Here is a 27,434-nt window from a genome sequence, read left to right as displayed (position 1 = left end):
GTCCTGTTTCTGCACAGCAGTCATTTGTAATCCTCCAGGTCACTGGCACAGCCGCCATCTCTAATGGCAGACAGAGTTTTGCCAATAGCTGTTTGGTTTTCATTTTTGAGGGTCTCACGTAGGTGTCATATATTGACTGCACACTTCCTGGGAGTAGAGCACAGTTTGGTCCAGCACCTCTAATTTTCCCGGCTCAGGGCCTGCTTTAGGAAAGGGAATCTCTTTTATCTCCTCTCTAGGAGAGAGCTAGCAAGACCATCAGTCATCTGTCAGGTCCCCCAACTCAGTAGGAAGCAGGGCAATGTAGCAGTTAATTTGTGGCTTCTGAAGCTAGCTGCCAAAGGTTCAAATCCCATCCCTTGCTAGTGTGGCGTTGCTCAAGCTATCCCTTCTGTCAAATGGGGGTAATAATGATTCATCTCCCATAAGGTCCTTATAAGGATAAGGCAAATTGGTTTGCATAAAGCATTTATTTACAGCAGTACTTGCAACAAAGTAAGTGCTATATCAGTATGAGCCATTTTTATTACCATAAGCAAAGTTTTCTACATGGGTTGACTTGACAAACTTCTGGCAAACTTTTTTTTCTCTTTGGAAATCGTTCAGCAGGCACTGTTTACATCCTTTCGCTGCCATAGCTCTAGCTTTCACCAAATCTGCCACACATTCCTGCCTTCTCTGTTGGCCTCACTTGGATCCTCCTACATGCTTCCAGTTAGCCAGCCGGAGGATTTTCCTGTCTCTGGGAATCTTGTGGAAAATCTTGCATTTTGGGGCACCCTCTCCTTCAGTTATAATGATATACCTTAAAAGTTTTACATTTACAAATGTCTATTTTCACACTCTCATTCTAAAGTAGAATCGATGATGACCTTTTCTCCCGGTTCAGCCCCATAAAAACTCATTTTCCCCTCTTTTCTTTTCCTCCCAGCTCCTAGACTTCCTTTGGAGGAGTGGCCTAGGTGGTGGGGCCCAGGGCTGAGTAACTGATATTCCCAGGAGTTCCCTGAAGAAGGCAGGGCCAGAGGGAGAGCTGGGAAGGTGGTGACATTACAAAGACAAATGCATGTTATGGATGAGGCAACAGCATTATACAAGGCTGAGGCGGAGAGCCCAACAGGCCAGGGCCACGTCGTGGTGGGGCAGGGTCTGATTCACATTGAGGCAGAGGTGAGTCTCCTTCCTTCTCCTTCTGATGGGTTGGTGGAGTTACAAGCCAGGGAAGGAAGGAAGGGGTCCCAGATCCAGACTTGCTCTGTCTGAAATCCAGGGCTTCCCCCAGGGACTGGGTCAGCCACCTGGGGAATGGGAAAGGGAGTCTGAGCTCAAACATGGTGTAGTGAAAAGGACACCGGACCATGACTCCAAAGTCTGGTCCTGTCCTGGTCCACTTCTAAGACAGTTTCACTCTTGTTGCCCGAGCTGGAGAGCAACGGCATGATCTCAGCTCACTGCAACCTCCACCTCCTGGGTTCAATTCTTCTGCCTCAGCCTCCTGAGTAGCTGGGATTACAGGCATGCGCCACCACGCCCGGCTATTTTTTTTTTTTTTTTTTTGGTATTTTTAATAGAGACAGGGTTTCTCCATGTTGGTCAGGCTGGTCTCGAACTCCCGACCTCAGGTGATCCACCCGCCTCGACCTCCCAAACTGCTGGGATTACAGGCGTGAGCCACCGTGCCCGGCCTGTCCTGGCCCACTTCTAACTAGTTATGTATGCTCGGGTGAGTCACGCCCTCCTCTGTCAGTTTTCCTTAATGAGGGGATTGACTCGTTTAGCAACTTACAAGTGTTTTCTCCCACTGAAGAGCAAGCTGGACCAATATGTTCTGCAGCTAAAATCAAACAAGGGTCTTTCCCTAGACCCTTGTAAAATAACAGCAATAATAATTAATGTACAGAAGTTTCACAATGTAAGTTCTCCCCCCATAAATATCTCCAAATCGGTGGTACGTGCTACCCTGTATATTAGAATATAACACAAATGGAGTCTGAGTCTGAAAACAACTCATATCTAATAAATTTAAGATTAAGCGATATATATGCTATTCTGCAGTAAGGAATGTGGCTTTCAGATGTTTTTCCACCTGAAGAATTCTGAGAGACACGGGGCCAGGTGGACACCAAGGCTCTTGCAGTGTGAAGTCTGATTCCTCCCTGGGTTTTCAGGGAACTACAGATGCAGGTGGAAGGACACAGCTTCCAGGAGTTGGGGCGGTCACGTTCCCACTGACTTTAACTTTCCTGGTGACACAGGGAATGCGGCCGCATTCCCCAAACTCAAGCACTGATCTGAAGAAGCCTCTGTGATCCACCTCGAAGAACACCTTTCTGTACCGGTCCCGCACACCTACAGCTCACTCTCACAAGGACCCCACCTTGGAGTAAACGGACAGACGCTTCCCACCAGCTGGGCTGAGCTGGCTGCAGAGGAGAGCACGCACTTGAAGTTCTATCACTCCACCCCTGCCTCACAGGCCCCTTTTGACTTTTGGGTGGTGGAGTGAGAATAAGAAGGCACCCTACCCTACATCCTGGAACCCCCAAACGCTCTCTCTGACTAGCCACCTGAGACTGCCCCGCTCTGCCTTCCACACTCTGGGGTGCAGCAGCGCTAGCCCTTAGCCCTGTGGGTCAACAGCGGCCTTGGAACCACATCGAGGCGGCAGGGAGATCATGACTCAGCCGCTGGCGTCTGAAAATTCTTCTCCTCCATCCCACCCTGCCACGTGCAGAAGATGCGGCTCACTGCTTCTCCAGACTGGAAGTGGGGAGGGGGTGGGGGGAGCAGGCTCTCGGTTACTCTCGGTGATCCGAGGAGGACAGGGAGGGCTGGCTCTCCTGGGCGGGAGGTAAGGCACTGGCAGGGGGAGGACGAGGACGGCAGGTGCTTTTCTGCAAACTGGGGACATTTCAGTCCTGCTACATGGATCCGTGGAAGGAGGGCTTCCACCTCAACCAACCCCTTAGATCCAGGGCGAGGAACTGTGGGCTTGGTGACAGGGACAGCTGTGGCCACCATCCATTTTCTTCTGTGAGGCTGTTTTTGTCTGTTTTTCCTCCTTGGGTCTCTCAGCAGGTGGGTTCGTGCCTGGTGCTCCAGTGATGGGAAGAAAACCCACCTCACCACAGCTACTGCCCGTGAGAATATAACCAGGGCAATGGGATGTTGGTGGGCACTGAAGGGGGTGGGTGGGAGCTGTGGGCCGATTATTTATTGTGAGTAGGCAGGAGAGGGAGACCCCACTAGGCTCTGGACACGGGGGGCCTGCAGTGGGGGGAGGTGCAGGTGTCTCTGTCCCTGAGGAATGGATGCATTTCTCCTGCTGTTCCCTCAACATCAGTCAGCAGCCACGTATGCAGTGGTGGGGGCATCTCTGGGCAAGGCCCTGCCTCCAGCCTCTGCCATCTGCCCCCACTTGGGTTTCTTTGTCAAACAAACAGCAACTCCTCATGGCTGAGGTCTCAAGGGACCGGGGAAAGGCCTGCAGGAAAGGGGTTAGGTTGGACAGGAGAGAGAATGGGCTGGGTGGACAGGGGAGGTGGCAGAGGAGGGGCTGAACCCCAGATGGGGTGAGGAGGGCTGCTGAGTAGCTGCCAGCCCCGGGCCTGGCACGTGGCCCTGGAGGAGCAGCCCCACCCAGGCACCGCCACAGGCTGTCCTAGTCAGGAGATCTCATTGCCAAACACTTCGAGCACAAGAGGCGTGAGCTTCATGCTGCACTCAGGCTGGAAGGAGAGGCAGCGGTACTGCTTGGAGTGCTCCTCATTGAGGCTGCGCAGGTCGGCTAGCTTCTGGATCATCTTGGCATAGAGCAGGTGGCTGCCCGGGGGCGGGTGGCGGCAGCGGATGTAGGTCTGCAGTGTGTTGGACAGGCGGTCCTGGATGGCCTCAATCAGCGCGGCATCCTGCACCCCAGGACGATCTGTGGGCGTGGGGTTAGAGGAGAAGGCACAGGAGCTCTGAGCTGGGCCCCTCACTGCTCAATCCCACCACCCCCCACCCACACAGACACTCAATGGCAGCGCCCTCTAGGCCACCCCTCTGTGACTGCTGACCGGTGACACCACTGCCCGGCCCCAAAGCTCTCCAGTGACTTCTCCGTGCATTTAGGATCCAGTCCCAGGTCCTTCCATGGGCCCACCTGGCCCTGTCCCCGCCTGGCCTTGCTCCCTGCCCACGCTATGTCCACCCCTCAGCGTCCCGATGCGCCGTGCTGTCTGGCCACCAGCCTTCACATCTGTGCTCCCTCTGCTTGCAACTCTGCTCTGCTATCTTTGCCAGACTCTTACTGATCCTTAGGATAACAGCTTAAAAGGTCTTCCTCCAAAAGGCCATTCCTGGCAACACTCTACCTCTGTGGCCCAGACCACGTCAGCTTCCCTCCTATTCTACCCTTCTGTAGTATCACTTACTTTATTTTTGAAACCCTTACCTTGTTAGGAATTAGTAATTAAATAACATTTGTTTAATGTTTCCTCCTAAGCTTCATGGGAGAGGAGCCTGTGTCCTGTTTGCTGCTGAACCCCAGTACATAGCATAGTGCCCGGTACCTAACAGGTGCTCAATAAATTGTTGCTAAGTGGATGAATGAATGAGGGAAGGCTGGCTGGGCAGGGGTAGAGGAGCCCACCTCCATTCCTTGAGCCTCCAGTCCAGGAAAGCATCCCTGGGCAGAGGCCACTAGCTTGTTGCCTAAACACAGCACAGGCTGAGGCAGGGCCGCCCCTCTTTGGACCTCATCACTGATATCATGTCCCCAAGGTCACAGTAACTTCCCCTTCGGCCTTTTCTCCCTCTTCTCACCTCTAACCAGCAGAAGAGGTCAAGGGTCACAGCACACTGCCTCCAAAATCAATCAGGTAAACTATATAGGCAGAACCATCTCTCAGGCTCCAAGGTTTTATACCCTGCCTGCAAGAAACCTCAAGTAACAGGAATGTTGAGCCCAGTTCACATAAGAGCAGAGCTGCGTATTGGGAACGTGCAGGCCCATCTATGGCCCAAGGAACCCTGCTGATCTAGTTCCTCAGAGTCCCCCCTACGAATCGCCTGCAAACTCTGCAAGGCAGAGCCAAGGGCAGTGAGGGGCACCTCAGCATCCACACACCACGGGACCTCTGCAAACCAGCAAAGTCAGTACTTCCTTCTCCGCCTCTCCTCTTGCTACACCTCCCTTAGGTTGCCCAGCTGGCCCTCAGCAGGGCTTTGTCCTTCATACTTCCCGCTCCCCAGCTCCCTGAGCTCCTCCCTGCCTGGCCCCATACCTGGGGAGACGATGCAGATGGCCATGAGCAGCACATGCTCCTCCTCATGCAAGTTCAGCTTCTTCAGTCCCACCTGGAACTTGATGAGGGGCTCAATCAGCTCCAGGCTGTGTCCGGCTGTGAGAGACAATGGCCAGGTACCGTGGGCAGAGCTGAGGAGCCGCCCACCCACCTCCAACCCCATGGGTCCGACCCTCGCCCTTCTCTCCCTGTTGGTGCCTAACTCCCTCCCATGTATCTGATTGGAGCCCAAACCCCAGGAGGGGTGGAGCCAGCGTCTGGGAGCTGGAAAAGTTGGAGGTGGAGTCCAGGCAGACCTTTGGTCACGTCACTGACGCGGTACTTGTAGTCTTGGTTGCCACAGGTCCAGGACATGTCGTCCATGGTGAAGGACTCATTGGAGCGCAACATGATGACCTCAATGGCACTTGACTTCAGCAGTACGATCTGGTCCTCAGAGGTGAGGTCTCTGCAGGGGAGGGAGGGAGGGAGGGAGGTCAGGTTACCAGTCAACACCTTCAAGCCACACAAATCAGTTTAGTGTTTTGACAGGTATACACCTGCTGGGCACCAACATGCACCCTGGGTCTTTCATCAAGGAGCTTGCAGCCTGGCTGGAAGGGACAAGAGTGTTCCTTGAGAGAGAACGGTTCAACACTGTGCTCATGTGCCAAGGCCAGAAGTGAAGTAGCTCAGTTACTAAGACAAGAAAAACTCAGAGACCAAGCAGCCGGAGCTATGGGGCACAGGAAACAGGGCCCAGGCATGAATATGGCGGTCTGCAAAAGGTAGGGCCACGGCATCTTCAACAACACCCAAGTTTTCTCCTCCTCTCCCTCCTCCTGTCCTCCAGTCCTTCTCAGTAGTAAATTCAGCCAATTCTGTCTCCAGGATGTCTCTCGAGCCCATGATCTTAGTCCCACTCCTACCAGGAGTGCTCTGGTTCAGAGCTCCAGCGTCTTTTCCAATAGCCTCTTACGGGAATCCCAGACTTGTTTCTCTCCAGTCTCTCATTCATCTTTCTTACCACTGCTGCAGGTCAATGTCCTCTTGCGCTCAGAAATCCTCACTGACTCGCAAACACCCTAGGATCAGGCCCACACTCCCTAACTTGGCTCCAACCTCTCATTCCAACTCCCTTTCCAATGTAAACTCCACCAACCTTCCATTCTAGCAGCATCATTGCCACTCCACATTCAGATGCTGTGTGTTCTCACTGTGCCTTTGTTTTTTCTTTTTTTTCTTGAGACAGGATCTCGCTCTGTTGCTGAGGCTGGAGTGCAGTGCTATGATCATAGCATGCTATAGCCTCAAACTCCTGAGCTCAAGTGAGCCTCCCACCTCAGCCTTCCGAATAGCTAAGACTACCAGCATGCGCCACCATGCTCAGCTAATTTTCTTTTATTAGTATTTTTAGAGACAGTGTCCTGTTCTGTCACACAAGCTGGAGTGCAACAGAATGATTATGGCTCACTGCAGCCTGAAACTCCTGGGCTCGAGCAATTCTCCTGCCTCAGCCTCCTAAGTAGCTGGGACTACAGGTGCACACCACCACACCTAGCTAATTTTTTTTTTTTTTTTTTTTGAGACGGAGTCTCACTTTGTCACCCAGGCTGGAGTGCAGTGGCATGATCTCGGCTCACCACAAGCTCCACCTCCCGGGTTCACGCCATTCTCCTGCCTCAGCCTCCTGAGTAGCTGGGACTACAGGTGACCGCCACCACACCCGGCTAATTTTTTTTTGTATTTTTAGTAGAGATGAGGTTTCACAGTGTTAGCCAGGACGGTCTCGATCTCCTGACCTTGTGATCCGCCTGCCTCAGCCTCCCAAAGTGCTGGGATTACAGGTGTACACCTAGCTAATTTTTAAATTTTTTTGTAGAGATGGTGTCTCACTATGTGGCCCAGGCTGGTCTCAAATTCCTGGCCTCAAGTGATCCTCCCATCTTGGCCTCTCAAAGCATTGGGGTTACAGGTGTGAGCCATTGCACCCAGCCATCACCACACCTTTGGGCATACTACAGCTCCAGCCAGGAATCCCCTTCTCATTCTCCATTTTGTTTTTCTGGTCCTGAATCCACTGTGTTTTCCCTTGGAGCCCCGCACCTTCTGACTCTTCAGCACAGTTAGGCCATGTCGCTGTGATGCATTGAACATTGCTGGTGCTCTTATTTGCCCTTCTCCTCCAGTTCTGCTCTTTTCATGCTTGCTTTCTACTCCTTTTTTTTTTTTTTTTTTTTTTTTTGAGACAGAGTCTTGCTCTGTTGCCCAGGCTGGAGTACAGTGGTGAGATCTTGGCTCACTGCAACCTCCACCTCCCAGGTTCAAGCAATTCTCCTACCTCGGCCTCCTGAGTAGCTGAGATTATAGGCACCCGCCACCACACCCAGCTAATTTTTGTATTTTTAGTAGAGACGGGGTTTTGCCATGTTGGCCAGGCTGGTCTCGAACTCCTGACCTCAGATGATCTGCCCACCTCAGCCTCCCAAGGAGCTGGGATTACGGCGTGAGCCACTGCGCCCGGCCACTTGTTTTCTACTCTTGTTTGAAAGTTACTTGGGGGCCGGCACCTCTTCTTAATCACCTTACTGTTGCCCACACACTGACCATTGAGCCCTCAGCACAAGAGGATCAATAGAGACGCGTTGATGATTTGAGAGGCCAGTGATTAGTTCCACTATTCTGAATCACGAATGGGCTTGTCTGAACAATGGCGAGGAAAAGGCAGGGCTCACAAATCATCTTGCTTCTGGCTTTTACTCCCTTTCTCTTCCTGACTGTCTACTTCCTCCTGGATATCCTGTAGATAGGCTGTCATCCCCTGGATGGCTGCATGTTTATATATAAAGACGGGAAGCTGATATTAACTGATGAGAGTGTTGTATCAATGGGTGATAGATGGTGGGGAATGAGAAGCCTTGCATGATCAGGATGGCCAGCAAAGGATCTGTATTGAAAAAAATCACAAAGTGCTAGAGTTGGGGCGCCCCTCTTAGGAACTCTTAGAGATGGCTCCTGTATAACCTCTGCAGGACTCTCCTAGGGTCAGGGAGCTTAGGGCCTCTGGACACAGCCATGGGGTTGTTAGCGTCGAGATTAATGACCTCTTCTATTGAGCTACAACCTACGCGGTGGTACACTCATTTGTGGTTTACAGTTTTGTACTCAATAAACCCAGAACCAGACTTCTCCACTAGCCATGGGACTTCCTTTGAACTGTAGCTAATGGAGGTTTTTAAAAAGGAAAACTACCATGTCCTCCTTCAGATAGTCTAAAGACACAATATCTAAACATCTCACAATCCTTGTCACTTTTCTCTAGATGCTCAATCCACATTTAAAAAACAAAAATGAACACCATCCCCATTTTTGTTTTGACTCATTATACAAGTAAAACATACTCATTATCAAATCTTTGGAAAATACATAAAAATGTAAAAACAAATTAAATTTGCTCATAACCACACTTCACATTTTGGGACATTTTCTTCCTATCCTTTTTTCTTATTTATTTAATTTTTTTTTTTTGAGACAGAGTCTTGCTCTGTCACCCAGGCTGGAGTGCAGTGGCGCAATCTTGGCTCACTGCAACCTCTCCCTCCTGGGTTCAAGCAATTCTCCTGTCTCAGCCTGCGGAGGAGTTGGGACTACAGGCATGCGCCACCACACCCGGCTAATTTTTGTATTTTTAGTAGAGATGGGGTTTCGCCATGTTGGCCAGGCTGCTCTTGAACTCCTGACCTCAAGTGAGTTCTGCCCACCCTAGGTGTCCCAACGTTCTGGGATTATAGGTGTGAGCCACCATGCTTGGCACCTTCCTGTCTTTTTTCTATGCAGATATATATATACCCACAAATACACATAGAGAGAGGGAGTATATATTTAACATACTGGAGCTTATACTAATTCTTTATCCTACTTCCTATATCACTCAAAATTATTTAGCCCAGTTCTTAGAGGGTCGCATGATGTTACATCATAACAGTATACTCTAAGTTATTGAGCCAGTCTTCCATTTATCTATTTTTGAACATTTTGATTGCTTCCAATTTTTGCTATCATAGGTAATTCTGGGAGGAATATCTTTATACATAGCGTTTTGTTCAGTGCCCCACTCAAACAGATGGCCAGCAGTGAACACACCTTCCATGGATGCGGGCCAGAGAGACTTCAGTGGGGTCACTGCTTTTGTGATCCACACATCCTGCTGCTAGGAACACAGACCCAAAACGACCCCAAATGACTGCCCACAGCCTGGAAATACAGGGCCTTTCTAAATACAGCTCACAGCCAGGACCAGGGATGGTGGCGGGGTGCGAGTAGAGGTGGAGTTACAGGGGAAGCCATAAGAGAGCTTGTTCCACGATGATAGGCACCAGCACAGCTCCGTTTCCCCTCCCTCACCTGTGTGACATTTACACCCTCCTCTGTCTTCACGCCTGCAGCCGCTTCTGGGCACCCGAGATGTGCCTGGAATGTGTTGCTGTTTCATCTTTCCCACCCCAACAGGCAGAGCCTGGCCCCTCCCCTCCCGCATTCCCACGGTACCTCCAGCAGGCTTGTAGCAGGGCTCTTATCTCCTTGCAGCAATTGTTTACATGTGTATCTCTTTCATCAGACACCAAATCCCTGGATGCCAGGGACTGTCTTCTCAACAACTTTTGTCCCTCACAGTTTATGTAAGAAAGCTATCTGTTGGATGGATGAAGAAATGAATGTGGAGAAAGGCCACAGCACGAAGGAAGCATGATAACCCCCAGGGCTCTTCCCTAGGTATGGAAATGGCAATGAAGGTGAAGGCATTTAGCAGAAGAGGGCAGGGCTGCAGCTTATGTGGCCTGGTCTCTCATGTACTTTACTTGTCAGTGAAGCCTGGGGGTCCTAAGTCCTCAGATCTAAGGCTGCTCTTGGCCATTTAGATGCTGCTGCTGACATCACCTCCTCCATGCGTTTCATTTGCAGTGCCAGCAGGGAGGGAGATTGGTGGGGTGAGACTGAGAGGCTAAGGGAGGAGAGGTGGGAGGAGAGAGCGGGCCAAGGCCACACTGTAGCACAGTTCACACCCAGAACAGCCCATCCAGCCCCACCCCACGTCGGTCTCATGCCCACAGGATGGAGACTCATCCTGTGCCCCCACACACCCACACAGAAGTCTCATCCTGCCTTCCCCACACCCTCCGCCCCTGCCTGCAGGCAGCAAGATCAAAGCCACCAGGGACGCAGCCACTGTTCTTCTATGTCTTGGAACAATAGAACCCCTAAGTGTGGAAAGCAGCAGAACAAGAGAGCTACTGGGCTGGCCCACCCTGGGCCCAGTTGGAGCCTAGGTTTGGGCTCCAGTCCAGGCTCAGCATCACCTCTGTCCAGTCACAGAGTGTCCATACCAGTGTCCCTGCAAGCTCTCTTGGCAAGGCCTGCTCCATTTTCATTGGCATACCTTCTGCTCTGGGACTTCTCAAGTCATACTGAAGTCAGAGAGGCCAACCCTAGCATGTTCAGGATCAGTTTAACCCATTTTGCATCAGTGGCTGGGCAGCTCCCGTACCTGCCCATATGTACCTCACTTTAGCCATGAGTTGCAAGGACAGACTAGGGGACAGAGGGGAACGTGATGAAAGGAAGAGGGCAGACTTCAACTTAACCTCCCGGAAGAGAAACTGAGAGTAGTGCTATTTGTGTCAGGATACATGTGGGAGGGCAAGGGATAGGGGCCTTGAGCATGGGAGAAATTGGAGGCTGGGGTTCCTTAGTGAAGGGGGCAGCACTGGAGTAATCTGATTTAATGAGTAACTTTCTTTTTAGGACAGCTTTCCCGTGTGTGCAATCTCAGCCACCACTGGAATCACTGAACCTGGAATCACTGTATCTGGAAAGGACCATGGGGGCCCTCTGTCCTACTCTGCACTAGAGCAGGGAAAGATGAAGCCTGTGTAGACGAGGACTGCTGCCTGACGTGAGGATGGAAGCCGAGTGCTTCCGTGTTTTTTCCCTAGCCGTTTACACAAAACAGGACTTTGGAATATGTGGAGTTTGCAAACAGTAACGTGAAGCGTGGAGGAGGGAGCTGGGACTTGTGCTCTACGGAATGTGTTGTCAGTTCCAAGGAAAGGCTCTGAGGGTAAACCCCGGGCTCAGAGCAATGCTGGGTTCACACAAGATCTGTCGCTTGCTCCTGCCTGCCTGCCAGAGGGGCCCTCGCTCCTATCACTACAACCAAAATGTGCAGTGCAGTAGGAGTGTCTCAGCACTGTCTGCCAGTTTTCTCTTCTTCACCATTTTCACATTAATTCCAGGAGAAGAGCATCGAAAAATTTCTGGTATTTGGGTTGGTGAGAGGCATAAAATAACACAGAGCCAGTTTTCTCAGGGCAGAAACAAACTGGAAAGTTCTGGGTTTAGCTCTGTGAATGACCATCATTTTACTGGCAAGGCAGTAATTTAGGCAATAACTCATGGCTTTTCTACACAGCTAAGAGGGCCATACACCGATATATGGCAACTCATAATCTGTTTCCATCCAGAGCCGGCAATGTTAACTATTTTCCAGCTCCCTGTATTCCAGCACTGAATCTGAGCATTAGTATCTAGGAAGCATTTTGCCCCTTCTGCCAGAAATACAGCTATTGCTGCTACTTGAAATGACAATAACATTGCTTGAGATGGATTTACTTCTCTTTCTCAACCATATTGTGTATGTATTTTATGGCAATATACCAAACGAACTTCGGGGAAGAATGAAGATGCAAATATACGTAAATATAGCCATCTCCCAACACATCTATTACATGTGTCAATACTGTATTGTTTTAAGAATATTGGCCGGCGGTGGCTCACGCCTGTAATCCCAGCACTTTGGGAGGCCAAGACGGGCGGATCATGAGGTCAGGAGATCGAGACCGTCCTGGCTAACATGGTGAAACCCCATCTCTACTAAAAATACAAAAAAATTAGCCGGGCGTAGTGGCAGGCGCCTGTCGTCCCAGCTACTCAGGAGGCTGAGGCAGAAGAATGGCGTGAACCCGGAAGGCGGAGCTTGCAGTGAGCTGAGATTGCGCCACTGCACTCCAGCCTGGGCAACACAGCGAGACTCTGTCTCAAAAAAAAAAAAAAAATATGGGCCAGGCATGGTGGTTCACGCCTGTAATCCCAGCACTTTGGGAAGCTAAGGCTGGCAGATCACCTGAGGTCAGGAGTTCAAGACCAGCCTGGCCAAGATGGTGAAACCCCATCTCTACTACTAAAAATATAAAACTAGCCAGGCGTGGTGGTGCGTGCCTGTAATTTCAGCTACTCAGGAGGCTGAGGCAGGAGAATTGCTTGAACCCGGGAGGCAGAGGTTGCAGTAAGTTGAGATCATGTCATTGTACTCTGGCCTGGACAACGAGAGGGAAACTCTGTCTCAAAAAAAAATAAAAAAAATTAGCCAGGCATGGTGGCACGCTCCTGTAGTTCCAGCTACTTGGGAGGCTGAGGCAGGAGAATTGCTTGAACCCGGAAGGCGGAGGTTGCAGTGAGCCGAGATTGTGCCATTGCACTCCAGCCTGGGCGAAAAGAGTGAAACTCCATCTCAAAAAAGAAAAAAAAAAGAATATTAACACTGCATGAGTATTTAAATAAAAGTATTATATACGCTATTAGTGTTAAAACAATAAAACAGGAATAAATGAATGAAATTTATATGAATGAATTAATAAAGGAGGATCCCTTCTCCAATAGAACTCCTTATACTTATCTATTTTGGCAAAAATATATCAGTATGGTTAGGAAATGGTCTTTATATTTTTCTTTTTTGAGACAGAGTCTTGCTCTGTTGCCCAGGCTGGAGTGCAGTGGCGCAATCATGGATCACCATAGCCTTGACCTCCTGGGCTCAAGTGATCCTCCTGCCTCAGCCTCCCTAGTAGGTGGGACTACAGGCATGTGCAACCACGCCTGGCTAATTTACAATTTTTTTTTTTTGTAGAGAAGAGGTCTCACTATGTTGCTCAGGCTGGTCTGGAACTCCTGGGCTGAAGCAATCCTCCTACCTCAGCCTCTCAAAGTGTTGGGATTATAGGCATGTGCCACTGTGCCCAGCCAGGAAATGGTCTTTAACTGTACATTTTGGTGAAGGATGCCAGGGTCATATATGCCAGGAAACCTATCTCTCTCCAGGATTCCTAGACTGTTTCACAAGTCTACAGGGCCAAGCCCTTCTCCTCTGTATCACTTCATTCTGCTCTCAGAATTGGGGTGTGGAGGAATCATATCGTTGAATTTAAAGAGATAATATGAGGATTCCAGTCAAGCCAGCTGGAGTGAACACAGCAGTGAGCTGGGAGTTCTAGGCTTGGCTTTGACATGCTGGCTCCAACGCCTGGAAGCGATCCTGGCCGGCCATTGGACCTCTCTGGGCTTCCACACCATCATCCAGAAAGTGCAGGGATGGACTAGTTCTCCAGTGCTGGCTCGCAGAGTAACGCAGGACAGGCTGCACTTTCTAAATACAGATTTCTGGGCCTACGCCAGAGATTCTGATTTCTCAGGTCTAGGGTAGGGCCTGAATCTCTATTTTAAAGAAGCAATGGAGGCTGGCTGCCATGGCTCACGCCTGTAATCCCAGCACTTTGGGAGGCTGAGGTGGGTGGATCACTTGAGGTCAGGAGTTTGAGACCAGCCTGGCCAACATGGCGAAACTCCGTCTCTACTAAAAATACAAAAATTAGGGCAGGGCGCGATGGCTCACGCCTGTAATCCCAGCACTTTGGGAGACCAAGGCGGTTGGATCACGAGGTCAGGTGATCAAGAACAGCCTAGCCAACATGGTGAAACCCTGTCTCTACTAAAAATACAAAAATTAGCTGGGCGTGGTGGTGCGCACCTGTAATCCCAGCTACTTAGGAGGCTGAGGCAGGAGAATCACTTGAACCCAGGAGGTGGAGGTTGCAGTGAGCCGAGATCGCACCACTGCACTCCAGCCTGGGTGACAGAGCGAGACTCCATCTGGAAAAAAATAAAAATAAATAAATAAATAAATAAGCCGGGCGTGGTGGCTGGCGCCTGTAATCCCAGCTACTTGGGAGGTTGAGGCAGGAGAACCGCTTGAACCTAGGAGGTGGAGGTTGCAGTGAGCCGAGATCGCGCCACTGCACTCCAGCCTGGGTGACAGAGCAAGACTCTGTCTAAAAAAATAAAAAATAAAACGAAGAAGTGGAGGATGAGTGATCTCCAACCCCGCTTGTAGCTCAGTCTAGGACTGACTCTGTTCCCCAGAGATTGCCGAAGTTTCTTACCTGAATCCTGGGATCATCTTAGCAAAGCCAATGACCTTTTGGATGCTATAACTGACCAGGTCAGCCAGGTGGGGCAGCATGGAGAGCTGGGACAGCTCTAGGGTCACAGAAGGGTCATCTGAATCTTCTTCACTCAGATCCAGATTGGAGAAGCTGGACGAGTCCATCATGTCTGGGGGAGATGAGGGAAGAGAAGGAGCTATTTAAGGATACTTGGACCAGGCCCCTTCCTGCCAGCCCCTGCAAAGACCTGGTGTGCCCTGGCAGCAGAGCCAGCTGGGAATCCCACAGTGACTCCACAGGTCACCTTTAGCCCCAGGCTTCCCTCTGGGACTCTCTCTGCCTCTTTCAGCAGCATAAGGCAGTAAAATCAAAGAGCCAGAGACACTCAGAGCAATGAGACTTCCTCAAGCAGACCGTGTGCTGTTCCTACGGATCTCAATCAGAAAAGAATTTGGGACCCATCAAGCCATGGAAAAAAATGTTCAACCTTGCTAATGATCAAAGAACTGCAGTGTAGAACATCTATACGTTTCACCTACAAACCAGAAACAAAAATGTTTAAATGTTGATGCCAGTATTTATAAAGATGCAGGAAATTACGCAATGCATATAACGGCTGGGGTGCTAAAGGAGACGCGCATTACTGAAGGTACTCTAGAAAGCTATTTGACATTAGTCAAATAATTGTGTGTACTCTTTGACCAGTAATCCCACTTCCTGGAATTCATTGTAAGGGAAAATTTCAGATAAGTGTAAATATTTATCTACAAGTATACTGTTATCTTATTAAAACGCTGAGAAATAATCCAGATATCCAATGGTAGGGGATTAGGTACATTATTGTATTCCAGAATACTATGCAGCCTTTAAAAATTATATTCTGGGTGCGTACTAACTGGTATGGAAAAACAATGCAATATAAAAAAAAGCAAGGCATCAGATTGTATACAGCACAATTTCTTTTCTGAATATGCATATGTTTTTTTTTTTTTTTTTTTTTTTTTTAAAAAAAGGAAGGAAGGAAAGCATGATGCCTCCCAGACTCTCAGCTGAGCTGGAGGGGACAGGTCCTCCAGGGCCAGAGTGGTCCCCAGAGCTCAAGTGGAAGGTGGACCTCAATGGGACCAACACGTTCTCCTTCCCACTCCAAATTTCACCTTCTGAAGGGCCCAGGATTAAAATATCACTTAAAGGAAGCAGGTCACCTCCACGGAGGGGGCCATGGGCTGAAGCCTGGCTTAGAGGAAAGAGCATGGGCCCGGGAGGCCGATGCTGCACAGCTGGAATCCCAGCTTGGTCTTTTCCCCAGTGTGGGCCCTTGGGCAAGTCACCCCCTTCTATAACAGAGGGGATGTTGTGAGGACACTGCATGGCGCACAGTATTTGTATAAGTTTCCATTAGGGAGCCTTCCACCTCCTTCCATCCAGCAGCCCCAGGGCAGGTGTGGTGGACTCCTCGCCCCCGCTCTCTTACTCTATGGAGGGCTGAAGTCCTGCTTACCTGGGGAGGTGATACAGTGATCTGAGCAGGAGGAGGAGGAGTCCCCGGAGAAGCTGGGAGTGTGTCTGGAGTTGGGCCTGGAAGGATGGCTCCCTCCACCATCATTCACACGAACTGGAGGCTGGAAGGGAAAGATGGGGTCTCAGACCCACATTTTGGGGTTGCCTTCCTACCTTGGCCCTGATCTCTGATAGAAATGGCTTTGAGGAAGGTCTACGGGAAGGTGAAGCCTCCCAGTGCCAGGGGGCAGAGCAGCCTCCGTCCCTACCTCAGTTCTGTTCAGGATGTCCCCTGCCCTCTGTCCCTACTTCCTGGGCCCTGGCTCCACTAGTGCTTCTTCTCCGGACTGGCTCATCCTCCCAGCAGACAGACATACCCGGAACTGGCAGAAGTCGGAGTAGGTGGGGTCGTAGGTCTTATGGTGGGCGTCCAGCAGTATGGCAATGATGCGCTGCTGCTCCTCAGACAGCTTGGGCCGCAGACTGTCCTTCAAGGCCTCCTCCTCCTTCCGCTTCAGGATCATCTCCCGCTTCCGCTGCACCTCCTCATCTGTCAGGATGACTGTGGGGTGGGAAGGGGAGTCAGGAGGGCCGGCCAGCAGCTCCTCCAGGAAACCTTCCTCCTGCGGTTGAGGGTAAAGGTCCAAGATAGGAGGGGCTTTAACACTTGGGGCTCCCTCGGGGGTCCTCCTGCCATGGAGCCTCCCACTCCACTGTGTGAAGAAAAATCGGGTTTGCTATGGTGAAAAGGAAGGCACACGCAAGAAGAAGAAAAAGAGGATTTGAGAGGCGGGTTGGTCTGGGCTTTAGGGAGTCGGGGTTCTCAAGAACAAGTTGTGGGACCTTGGGCAAACTCTCTGGGCTTTTGTCCTTTTGTTTGTAAAATGAGAGATTTGGACCACATAAGTTCTTCCAGGTTCCTTTCTTGTACCTTCCTCCATAAAGTGTGTGCATGTGTCTGTGTGTGTTCAACATGCAGGTGGGGGAAGTAATAACAACTGCCTCAAAGGATGAACTGATTTGAGAACAGGATGCATGCGTGGCCCAGAGCAGATGCTCACTAAACGTTAGTTCTCTTCTCTCCCCTACCCTGATGTTCCATGATCCTGAAGAAGACATCAGGGTGGAGAGAGGATGCCAGAGTTCTCACAGCGCTGGAAGTGAGATGTGGAGAGGACTCCTCTATGTGGCTGTCTCCACATCCAGGTTTCCAGACATGGGACTGTGGAATATAGAAAGACTAGGCCTCTTTGGTTCTCTGCCCCACCACCCCTCCTCCAGCCTGTACGGCCTTGACATTTCTGTCCATGGAAGTTTTCAAGTCCTCTTGAAGGCCCCAAAGGGTGAGGCCTTGCAGCTCTAATCTTAGAAGTTCTCTCCAGCCACTAATCAGGGTGTGGGGCCATACGGAGCCCCACCACCACCTGCAGGCTTCTGCCTGCCTCCCTGTGCTGGGGCAGCTGTGGGGGTGGAGAGGATGCTGGGAGCAAAGGTGCCTCGCACGGCGGCTGGGCAAACAGACCTCCTGGCTGTGGCTTGCTGAGCGCTGACGGCAGGAGTGGGCACCGGGGCCCTCGGCCTGTAGCTACTTGCTCGGTGCTGCTGCTGCCAGGGCATCTGCCCACAGAACTGGGGAGTTTCACAAGAGCAGAGAAAGGAACCAGAAGCCCAGTGCGGGTGAGTTCCAGGCTTCGAGAAAGGTCCATTGGCCCAGGCCCTCAGGTAGGGGGAGGATGAGAGAAATTGGTGTGGGGTGAGGAAGAGCCTATGCTGGGTGGGAGTGGACAGCCAATGCCACAGGCATGGCAGGAAAGTGAGCGCTACTGCAAGAGATGGCGCTTCCCTCCACAGGGAGCCTGGGAGTAGACCACACCCAGGTGACTGACTCACCTGCCCAGACAGCTGCCAACTCTCCTCCCACAGTGGGTGTCTGCACAGACCCTACCAGGTCAGGCAGGGTGGGAGAGGAAGGGGCAGGGAGCATCCAGGGAAGGCAATGGGGGTAAGCCCTCGCTTGGGGAGCCCAAGATTAGGTGTCTTGTCTTTCCTGCTCACCTGGGGACCGGAGTTAGGGAGGCCTGTTTCTGCCAGCCACACCATGGTGTCTACAGGCACGTAGTTCAGCCTGACTGGACTTTGCTAACTTTCCAGTGATTCTGTGATGCCATCCTCCTGCCCAGATACTTTTCCCGGCCCCTACTGCTGACCACGTCCAAACTAAAGTTGGCTTCTTCCTAACTTTCAGACTTCATGTCTTAGTGCTTCTGGACACAGCCTCTGTTCTGGGCACGCTGGCATTGCTGCTGGCCTGGGAACATGACCTGCTCATGCTTGCCCCTGCATTTCCAGTTGTGCTGGGTGCCTGTCCAGCTGGGTCTCCTCTCCCCCAAACCTGTATGAGTTCTACCAGTTCTTCAGTGCCTACATCATAGCCATCTTTTTCCATGAGGCATTTCTTGATTGCCCTGATCTGCACCGAGCCTTGTTTTTTTTCTGCTGAGCCTCATTTCCTATGCCTGCTACATATTTAGTCTTTCACATTGACACCCAATTCTCTTCTGCTCTGTAAGACTCATGGTTAGCACAGGTTTCAATTCATTACCTATGGAGGGAGCCCAAGAAGTTCAAGGTCTCTTTCTCTAGATTACAAGTTACTTAAGGGCAGGGTCCATGTCTTACGATTCTTTCTTTTCTCTCCTTTCCTTTCCCTCCCTCCCCCCCCCCCCCCCCCTCCCTCCCTCCCTCCCTTCCTTCCTTCCTTCCTCTTTCTTTCTTTCTTTCTTTCTTTCTTTCTTTCTTTCTTTCTGTCTGTCTGTCTGTCTGTCTTTCCTTCCTTCCTTCCTTCCTTCCTTCCTTCCTTCCTTCCTTCCTTCCTTCTTTCTTCTTTCTTTCTTCCTTTCTTTCACAGAGTCTTGCTCTATTACCCAGGCTGGAGTGCAGTGGCACCATCTCGGCTCACTGCAACCTCCACCTCCCGGGTTCTAAGCGATTCTCCTGCCTCAGGCTACAGAGTACCTGGGCTTATAGGCACACGCCACCATGCCTGGCCAATTTTTTTGTATTTTTAGTAGAGACGGGGTTTCACCATGTTGGCCAGGCTGGTCTCAAACTCCTGACCTCAGGTGATCTGCCCGCCTCAGCCTCCCAAAGTGCTGGGATTACAGGCGTGAGCTACCATGCTCGGCCTTTGTCTTACAATTCTTATATTTCCCCCATGAAGGCTAGACCGGAGGGGCTACCTGGCCATAGTGCCTGCTCAATAGTCTGACACCAAACATCAAATGCATCCACATAGTTTACACCAACTGTGTGCAAATCATTTTCCTGGTTCAGGAAAGGCTAATGAGTACTCTAGTGCTGCTTGTCTCATGCAATGTAGTGAATGGCACCTGGCACACCAGAGAGCTGAGAAAGCTGACCTCTTTTATTGAAACAATTGTTATGGAAAGATTTTTGAGACAGAAAACCTTGTAACGGAACACTTTTAACGTCATATAACCTTTCCCTGATGATTCAGAGGTATCATTCTGAATAATTACTGAACACTGCAGGACAAGGTTACAGCCTCAGAGTTGTCGGAGGCTGTCTGCCCCGCATTGCATGGCTCGGCGTGCTGGGCTTTGGAGTTCTTGGGCTGCTTTTCTTGCTTCCAGTGTCCACCTCTCTGTTAAGCTATGCATTGTCTTCTTATTGGTGTCTGCCTCTGGAAGTGTGCCTTTCTACCCCTTAAGACTTACTTCTGATCTCTTGGGAGCTAGAAGTTCTGGTGATCAAGTTTGATGTAATAAAAAGAAAATATTCATAATACTGGATAGTACATAAAGAGTTTTTCTATCTATGAGGCACTATTCTAAGAGCCTTTTGTATATTAACTCATATATTTAGCCCTCATGACAACCCTTTAAGGCAGGTGCTATTGTTATTCCCATTTAGCAGATGAGGGAGCTGAGGCCCAGAGAGGCTTTCTACCTTCCTCAAAGTCACACAGCTAACAGTGGTGAAACCAGTATTTAGACCTGGGCAGTTGGGTTCCGGAGTGGAAAGCCATAACCACTAGCCTCTACTGTGTCTGATTACATCTGATTGTAAGTGGACCTTGGCTTTCAGCCATGGAGTTTTGACATGCATTGTGTTCCAATCCATCTGAAGAGTGTGAAAATAAAATTAAGTCACAAAGCTTGTGAATTGCCCACTTTAAAGAGACAAAGAAAGTTCAAGTTTAACCCTATAACATGCTTGCTCCCAGTCACTTGCATCAAATAGCAACCACCATCTTCTGTGGAGGTAATAGAGGAAGAAATGCTGAGATCTACCAGTTTCAAACAGGCCCAATCCATGAGCCTTCTGCAAGGCAACATTGCTTGAGGACTGAATAAGTCTGAAGTCTTTCACATATGCAAATGCACTGTAATTTATGAAATAATTTGTTTAAAGAGCTTGTTAATTTCATGGGCAATTTCTTATCATTTTTTCAATGGATTGAACCTAAAATGTCATTACTATCATATAGGAAGACACTATATGATATATGAAGCCATTGACCCAGAATGAGTAAACAGGTTCTGAAAGAGTGTTGGGCTGTCTGGTGATTAGGCATCTAAAGTGCATGAGTTTTGGCATGTGGACTTTGTAAAACCTACATGGCTGCTCAGAAGCTTTTTTTTGACTTCCTTTTAAGCTCCTTGCTGAGTGTGAAATTAACTTTGCACAAGTAATTCCCATGCAAGACATGTTCTCTCCCTAACAAAGCCAAGATCTGCAACATAAACAATTAGAAAACATTTCAAGATGCCAAGGATGGGCTAAGAACAACCACAGGAAGAGGACACAAAGTCTTTCCAAATGAATGGCACAGACGTGATCGGGTTTGGGAGAATCTTACTGATCTATAGAAATGTGGAAGATATACAGAGAGAAAGAAGCATAATGAGGAGCTAATATTCCTTGATCCACACATTTATTGAGCACCTACTATGTGCCAGGTACTTTGCTAACACCAGGGAGAAAAGACATACATCTGTAAAAACATCAAACAAGTTACCAAAATGTGTGGTTCTGTGCAGGACAGGTATAGTATAAGCAAAAAGCAAGAACTCAGTTATAAAATTTCTCGGGTTCCCAGGGTATAAAGTCAACTAAGAATGGAAAAGAGAGAAAATGAGTCTTTGGTGGGACCAAGCTCTCTTCAGTCCATCTCTTAGAGCATGTGAAAGTGCCTGGAAATGCACAATGGAGTGAGCTCCACGCACTGGGGCCACGAGAGGCTGCCTCGGGTGTGGCCTACAAGCCTGACCTTTGGAAGCAGACAGACCTAGATTAGAATGAATGCTGATACCATCATCTTATTAGCTCAGAGCCATGATATTTTAATTCCTCTGAGATTCCTCAGCTATTGAAAAAATAAAAGTATTTACATATTTAGGGAGTGTTGTGAGAATTTCAGAAGAAAATGCGTGTGCCTGACATGCTATCTGACACACAGTAGTTGGTCAATACACAGGGTTTCTGTCCTCATCCTTTCCCTTCCGGTGCCTCTTCTGTGGAAGGCCCCCCTCCCTGCCTGGCCAGCAGGAGCCTGGGCTTTTAGCTTCCTTCCTGTGGTTTTACAAATATTGAGACACTCAATTGTCTCTGGGATGCTATGCCTTGGGGACAAAACCCAGCCCAGATAAGAAATGAGCAGCTCTCCCAGGGTTCCGAGGCCGGGGGACTTCACACTGGGGAGGCCTCCTGAAGCTGGACTAACCTGAGGCTGGGAATGTCTCTTCCTGGACGATCTTCCCTTCGGGAAAGTAAAAAGCAACAGGACGTTTCTATTTTAACCGGATCCCCGCTCTACCAGCCCATCTAGAACTGAGTGCTGCTCCCTGCACTGGGATGAGGAGGGTGGCGTGGCGGGAAGCTGCCTTGGGCATACAGCGGGATGGGGACACAGGACTCCACAGGAGAGAATTAGGCTGGGGTGGGGGTGGCTGAGGCATAGCGCTCATTTAGGGATGGGGTGGGCATCGCTTCTGCGCTGCTGGTTTCCCTCCATGTGGTAGGGTGCTTCTGGCAGGGCTCCCTGATTTACCCCAGGCTGGTGCTGCTCTTCACCATGGATGCAGCGCTGTTTATGGGGACCAGGAGGCAGGTAGGAGGGGACATGAAGTCTGACTCTAGTCCCAGCTTGGCCACCAACTTGCTTTCTGACCCCAGTCCTGAGGTCTTTACCTTTCTGAGTCTCAGATGTTCTTTCTATTCTAAGTCAGTAGGACATCCTCTCCCTCCTGAGGTAGGAGAGGGGCCTCTTGGGCATCAGTGAGCTTGGCCCTGAGGGGATCTCCTGTGGCAGTGCCTTATGAAGCTCAGCAGTGGAACCTCGTGCCAGTCTTGGTTAGCTGGAGCTTTAGAAAGGCTGTCTTCTCTGCCGAGTTGGGACTGTGCCGAGCACACCTTGTTGGTGCCTACCCTAACGCCTCACCCTGAGCAGAGCCCACTGAGAATGTGTGTGAAGCCCCTTAAGGCACCCGGGCCTCCAGCCTCCACTTCTTATTCTCTCCAGGATAAAAACAGGAGCCAGGGCGTGGCCGGGACTAGGGTGGGAGCGATCGGCGTGCCCAGGCCTGCACCCTGTGGTGGTGCGGAGAAACCACAGCCCTGGAAACACCTTTCGGGGCTGCCAGTGTTGGCTGGGGAGCTGCCAGATCAGGAGGGAGGAGTCGTGACCCGCAGAAGAGAAGCCTAGATCAAGGCCCGGAGAGGAGACCCAGGGTCAGGGCCTCAGCTCTGCCTCTGTGTCCCAACAACAGAGAATTGTTTTTCCCATTAAGGGAGAAATTTGCTATCCTCTAAGCCCTGTTCTGTGACTTTTCCTCTGTCCCTGACACATATTCCTGTTACCTGACCTCTCCCCATCCCCCACCGCCCCAAACGGTCCCATAGCCAGGAGGGTCTGCATCTGAGCAACATCCCCACCCCGACTCCGACTCCTCAGACCCACAGCTAGGAGGGCCTGGGTTCTGTCCTAGGGATGGCTGGGGGTCTGGATGCAGACGGCAGACAGGAGTGAGCAAGAGAAGGGGAACAAGGAATGAGTGTGCAGAGAGCACCCATGCCCAGCTGGCCTTGCTCCAGCCCAGAGAGGGCCTGGCTGGCCCCTCCCAGCATCTGCTGAATTCAATGGCTACTCTAGTTACCAAATAACTGTCTTAGAGATCCGATGCAAAGTTCAAGTGTTGTTTTCAGTGATGGGTCAAAATATCCATGTAAACATGCCATGTTGGTCTTCTCCAACCCCAGAACAGGACAGGAAGTTCTATAGAATCACTCCTCTTTCTCCATCTGGATTCAGAGGGTTGTCCTAGAACCCAGTGCTTCCCCTGGCAGACTCTTTCCTCCTGGTCTCTCCCTGGTACAAGCCCTCAGATCTGCTCAAGGCGTTAGAGAGGGTGGGAGGCTGGGGCGCGACAGAACGTGGATGCCAACTATGCTCTGAAGACTTATTCTCCCCATCACTCCTGCCCTTCCCAACCCACAGCAGCCCTCTCTCCCCAAGCCCATAGAACCTGGGGGTCCTTGAACCTCATTCTTCCCTCTAGGTCCAGGTAACAGGGAGCTGAGAAAAGAGAATGGCGCCCTGGAGGAAGACCCTGACCCAGGAGTAGAAGGGACTCTTCAAGGCAGTGTCCTGCTTCTCCTTCTTCTCAGGCCCCACTCTGGAGGGACCCTTCCAGGGCCTCTGACACCAACACACAGATCCTCGAGAGGTGCACAGGGCTGCTGAGTGCATCTGACCCTGGACTTCCAGCTGCCCTGTCACCAGCTGCTGGTCCCACTGAGGCCCTGGCCCCAGATGCTGGCAGCTACAGAAGAAGGGCAGGCAGACCCTCTGCCCAAACTTGCAGGGGAGTGGCCAGCCCCTGACTCCAGTTCAGGCCCAAACCCCGCCCAGCCCCTGGACACTCACACTCCTTCATCATGCCGATGTCCACACAGCGTTTGAGCCGGCAGGCCTGGCAGTGGCGCCGGTTGTCCTTGGTGATGCGGCAGTCCCCGTTGAAGGGGCAGGTGAATAGTGCCTTCCGCTTCATGCTTCGCCTGCCGAGAGAGGACACACCCTGCCCTGGGTCACTGAACTTCTGGCTCCTCACCCTGTGACCACGGAGACCTGTCTTCTGGGCCCCCTGGTCTCCATTTCTCCAACAGAGGACATGGGGCCCACCCCAGCTGCCAGTCACTCTCACCTCTAGGCTGGGCACCAAACGATTCCTACTTCTCCTTTCATTGCCTGCCCAGCTCCCATCATGGATTGTACTTACCTTTTTTCTTTTAATTTTTGTTTTTTTGAGGGGGACAGGGTGTTGCTTTGTAGCCCAGGCTGGAGTGCAGTGGCATGATCTCGGCTCACTGCAGGCTGGACCTCCCGGGTTCAAGTAACCTTCCTGCTTCAGCCTCCAGTGTAGCTGGGACTACAGGTGCATACCACCACGCCTGGCTAATTTTTAGATTTTTTGTAAAGATGGGGTCTCACTATGTTGCCCAGGCTAGTCTGAAACTGCTGGGCTGAAGCAATCCCCTCTCCTAGGCCTCCCACAGTGCTGGGATTACAGGTGTGAGCCACTGCACCCCAACCCTTTTTTTTTTTTTTTTTTGAGATGGAGTTTCGCTCTGTCACCCAGGCTGGAGTGCAGTGGCTCACTCGGCTCACTGCAAGCTCTGCCTCCCAGGTTCACACCATTCTCCTGCCTCAGCCTCCACAGTAGCTGGGACTACAGTCACCCGCCACCACGCCCGGCTAATTTTTTTTTGTATTTTTAGTAGAAATGGGGTTTCACCATGTTAGCCAGGATGGTCTTGATCTCCTGACCTCATGATCCACCTGCCTTGGCCTCCCAAAGTGCTGGGATTACAGGCGTGAGCCATCGCTCCTGGCCACGCCCTGACTCTTATACTTACTTTTACAGTACTCTGTTCTCCTTCCCATTTTAAAAAATTACACAGGAAATAATGCAAGTATATTTCCCTAGAAAAAAACCTTCTTAAATATTGAAATCTCCAGAGTAGCCAGCATAACAACATTTAATGAGCCGCTATGAGAAGTAAGGATGCTAGTCTCAGCATGAAGAGTCTTCTAGAGTCTAGAGACCTGTGACTGGAATAGCTCCTGTTCCGGGGATAGATGTGTACATGCAAGGGAGAAAAGGCCCAAACCATAGCTCTAGACATCCGAGAACCTGCCCAGAAAGAGAAGGGGCCAGACAAGCAGGTGGAAATCCTGAGGCCTGGCCTTGGGTTTTTTTTAAAGGAAGAGGAAGCAGGAGCTCTGTAGGAACAGAAAACTAGAGCTGGGCATGGTGGCTCATGCCTGTAATCCTAGCACTTTGAGAGGCCGAGGTGGGCAGATCATCTGAGGTCAGGAGTTTGAGACCAGCCTGGCCAACATGCCAAAACCCCGTCTCTACTAAAAATACAAAAATTAGTTGGCCATGATAGTGCATGCCTGCAGTCCCAGCTACTTGGGAACTGGGGGCTGAGGCAGGAGAGTCACTTGAACCCAGGAGGTGGAGGTTGCAGTAGGCCGAGATCATGCCACTGCACTCCAGCCTGGGCAACAGAGCAAGACCCTGTCTCAAAAAACAAAACAAAACAAAACAAAACAAAACAACCCCAGAAAACTACTGAAGTGTTCTTAGCTAGAAAGGTGGCACCCTTGAGGCTGGGCGTGGTGGCTCAGGCCTGTAATCCCAGCACTTTGGGAGGCCGAGGTGGGTGGATCCCACGAGGTCAAGGAGTTCGGGACCAGCCTGACCAACATAGTGAAACCCTGTCTCTACCTAAAAATACAAAAATTAGCCAAGCACGGTGGCACATGCCTATAGTCCCCGCTACTCGGGAGGCTGAGGCAGGAGAATCACTTGAACTTGGGAGACGGCGGTTTCACTGAGCCAAGATTGTGCCACTGCATTCCAGACTAGGCAACAGAATGAGACTCTGTCTCAAAAAAAAAAAAAATAAAAAAAGAAAAGTGGCACCATTGTAGCCTATGTAAGTTGTGTGTGTGTGTGCACAAGTGTGCAAGTTTAAGGGCTCATTTTCCTAATTCAAACATTCTCTCCCACTGCCAGCCACAGCACGTGGACTTTGGGAGGCTGCACAAAGGACACCTCCCTGAGGCACCTCCCTAGAGGCTTTGCATCATCCATGTCCTGAGAGTCCGATCCTCCTCCCAGCCCCAGCAGGAGTAGGTCCCACTTTTCCGGCATAGTTGGGGCAAGATGGTGGCGGAATCACTGTCTGCATGAGCAGCAGCTTCTTGCAAGGAACTGCTGAGTGTGAAGATGCCCAGGCCTCCCAAGCCAAAGCCCAGCCCCAACCATTTCCTTCCTGGAGATGAGCCACTGACATCATCTGCTCAGAGGCCAGGCATTAGTTAGGATTCTTGGTAAAACATGACTCACTGTTCACATTCACTAGAACATAAACGGGGTTGAGGGCAATCGCACTCATCAATTCACAAGCTTGCTCTAGCAAATGGACAGCTGGGGACCACACCGACTCAGGCCCTGGGATAGAGAAGAGACCAGAGTAGGGCTCTGCTGGCAGTCCCAGGCAGGCCCAGATTCTTAGTTCCACAGAGGGCCCAAGAGACCGTCAGTGTAACTCCCTCCCTTTATACGTGGGACCACTGAGGTTAAGAAACTTACGGGTGAGGATATTCAGCAAGAAGTGCAGGCTCCTAGGTCTGGAAGTCTTAGGGATCTAAGGCTTAGCCTTTAGCTTCCTGGATTGTTTTCAACCCCAGAAACTTAAAGTGCTCAGTGAAGTTGACAGCCCAAACAGCCCCAGGTGGCTCAAGGCCAAGAATGACCCAACAGTCAAGGAAGCAGCTGCTATTGGTTTTGGACCTTGGCTCTGGTACCCTGCTGTGACAACCCTCATCACCCAAGGGGCCTACCGCAGAGCCAGGGTTGTCAGGAGGTGGAGCAGCACCAGACTATCAGGGGCTCCTTAGCTCCAAGTCTAGCCTGCCTCAGGTCCAGTCCTGACCCTGCAGTAGCTAACAAAAGAGACGTTATACGCCAGGCTTTTTTCCATCTTCGTGGAAACAAAAAGCCTTTTGCCTTTCACCTCTATTTGTTTACTGCCGCTTTTCTGGAGGGACAAGAGAATACAGAAGCACCTTGGGAACTGTTAGGGTTCCCCAGAAACGAGATACAATCATCCCCACAGGGCACCGCTGTATATTCCAGGACATGAGATTGGTGTCCCTCCCACCACCCTTGTGGTTCTTGAGGCTTCGTCCCTCACCACAAATGCTCAGGCCTCAGAATGCCCGTAATCGTCTAAACTTACTCAAGGACCAGAATTTTCTATTTCAGAAGAAACTCTCATTTCCTTTTTTTTTTTTTTT

General features: G+C 50.6%; 1 protein-coding gene across 4 annotated transcripts in view; it reads right to left on the bottom strand.

Annotated features, from left to right (window-relative positions):
- Positions 1-451: 451 nt before the first annotated feature.
- Positions 452-27,434, bottom strand: part of VDR (vitamin D receptor) — a 65,856-nt gene continuing 38,873 nt past the window's right edge. For 3 of the 4 annotated variants that reach the window (XM_058433653.1, XM_032143872.2, XM_032143869.2), the window contains 7 exons: positions 23,991-24,121; positions 16,420-16,604; positions 16,044-16,164; positions 14,540-14,711; positions 5,585-5,736; positions 5,268-5,384; positions 452-3,925 (listed from right to left, as the gene is read on the bottom strand). In XM_058433653.1, coding sequence (XP_058289636.1) covers positions 3,666-3,925; positions 5,268-5,384; positions 5,585-5,736; positions 14,540-14,711; positions 16,044-16,164; positions 16,420-16,604; positions 23,991-24,121 — 1,138 coding nt within the window. In that variant the 3' untranslated portion in view covers positions 452-3,665. Of the gene's footprint in view, positions 3,926-5,267; positions 5,385-5,584; positions 5,737-14,539; positions 14,712-16,043; positions 16,165-16,419; positions 16,605-21,788; positions 21,825-23,990; positions 24,122-27,434 lie in introns of all 4 variants that reach the window. The other variant, XM_058433652.1, reaches the window with a different exon arrangement.

Source organism: Hylobates moloch, unplaced genomic scaffold, assembly GCF_009828535.3.
Source record: "Hylobates moloch isolate HMO894 unplaced genomic scaffold, HMol_V3 SCAFFOLD_22, whole genome shotgun sequence".
Taxonomy (NCBI): Eukaryota; Metazoa; Chordata; class Mammalia; order Primates; family Hylobatidae; genus Hylobates; species Hylobates moloch.
The sequence above is the reverse complement of the archived record's forward strand: the minus strand, read 5'-3'. Positions and strand labels throughout refer to the sequence as shown.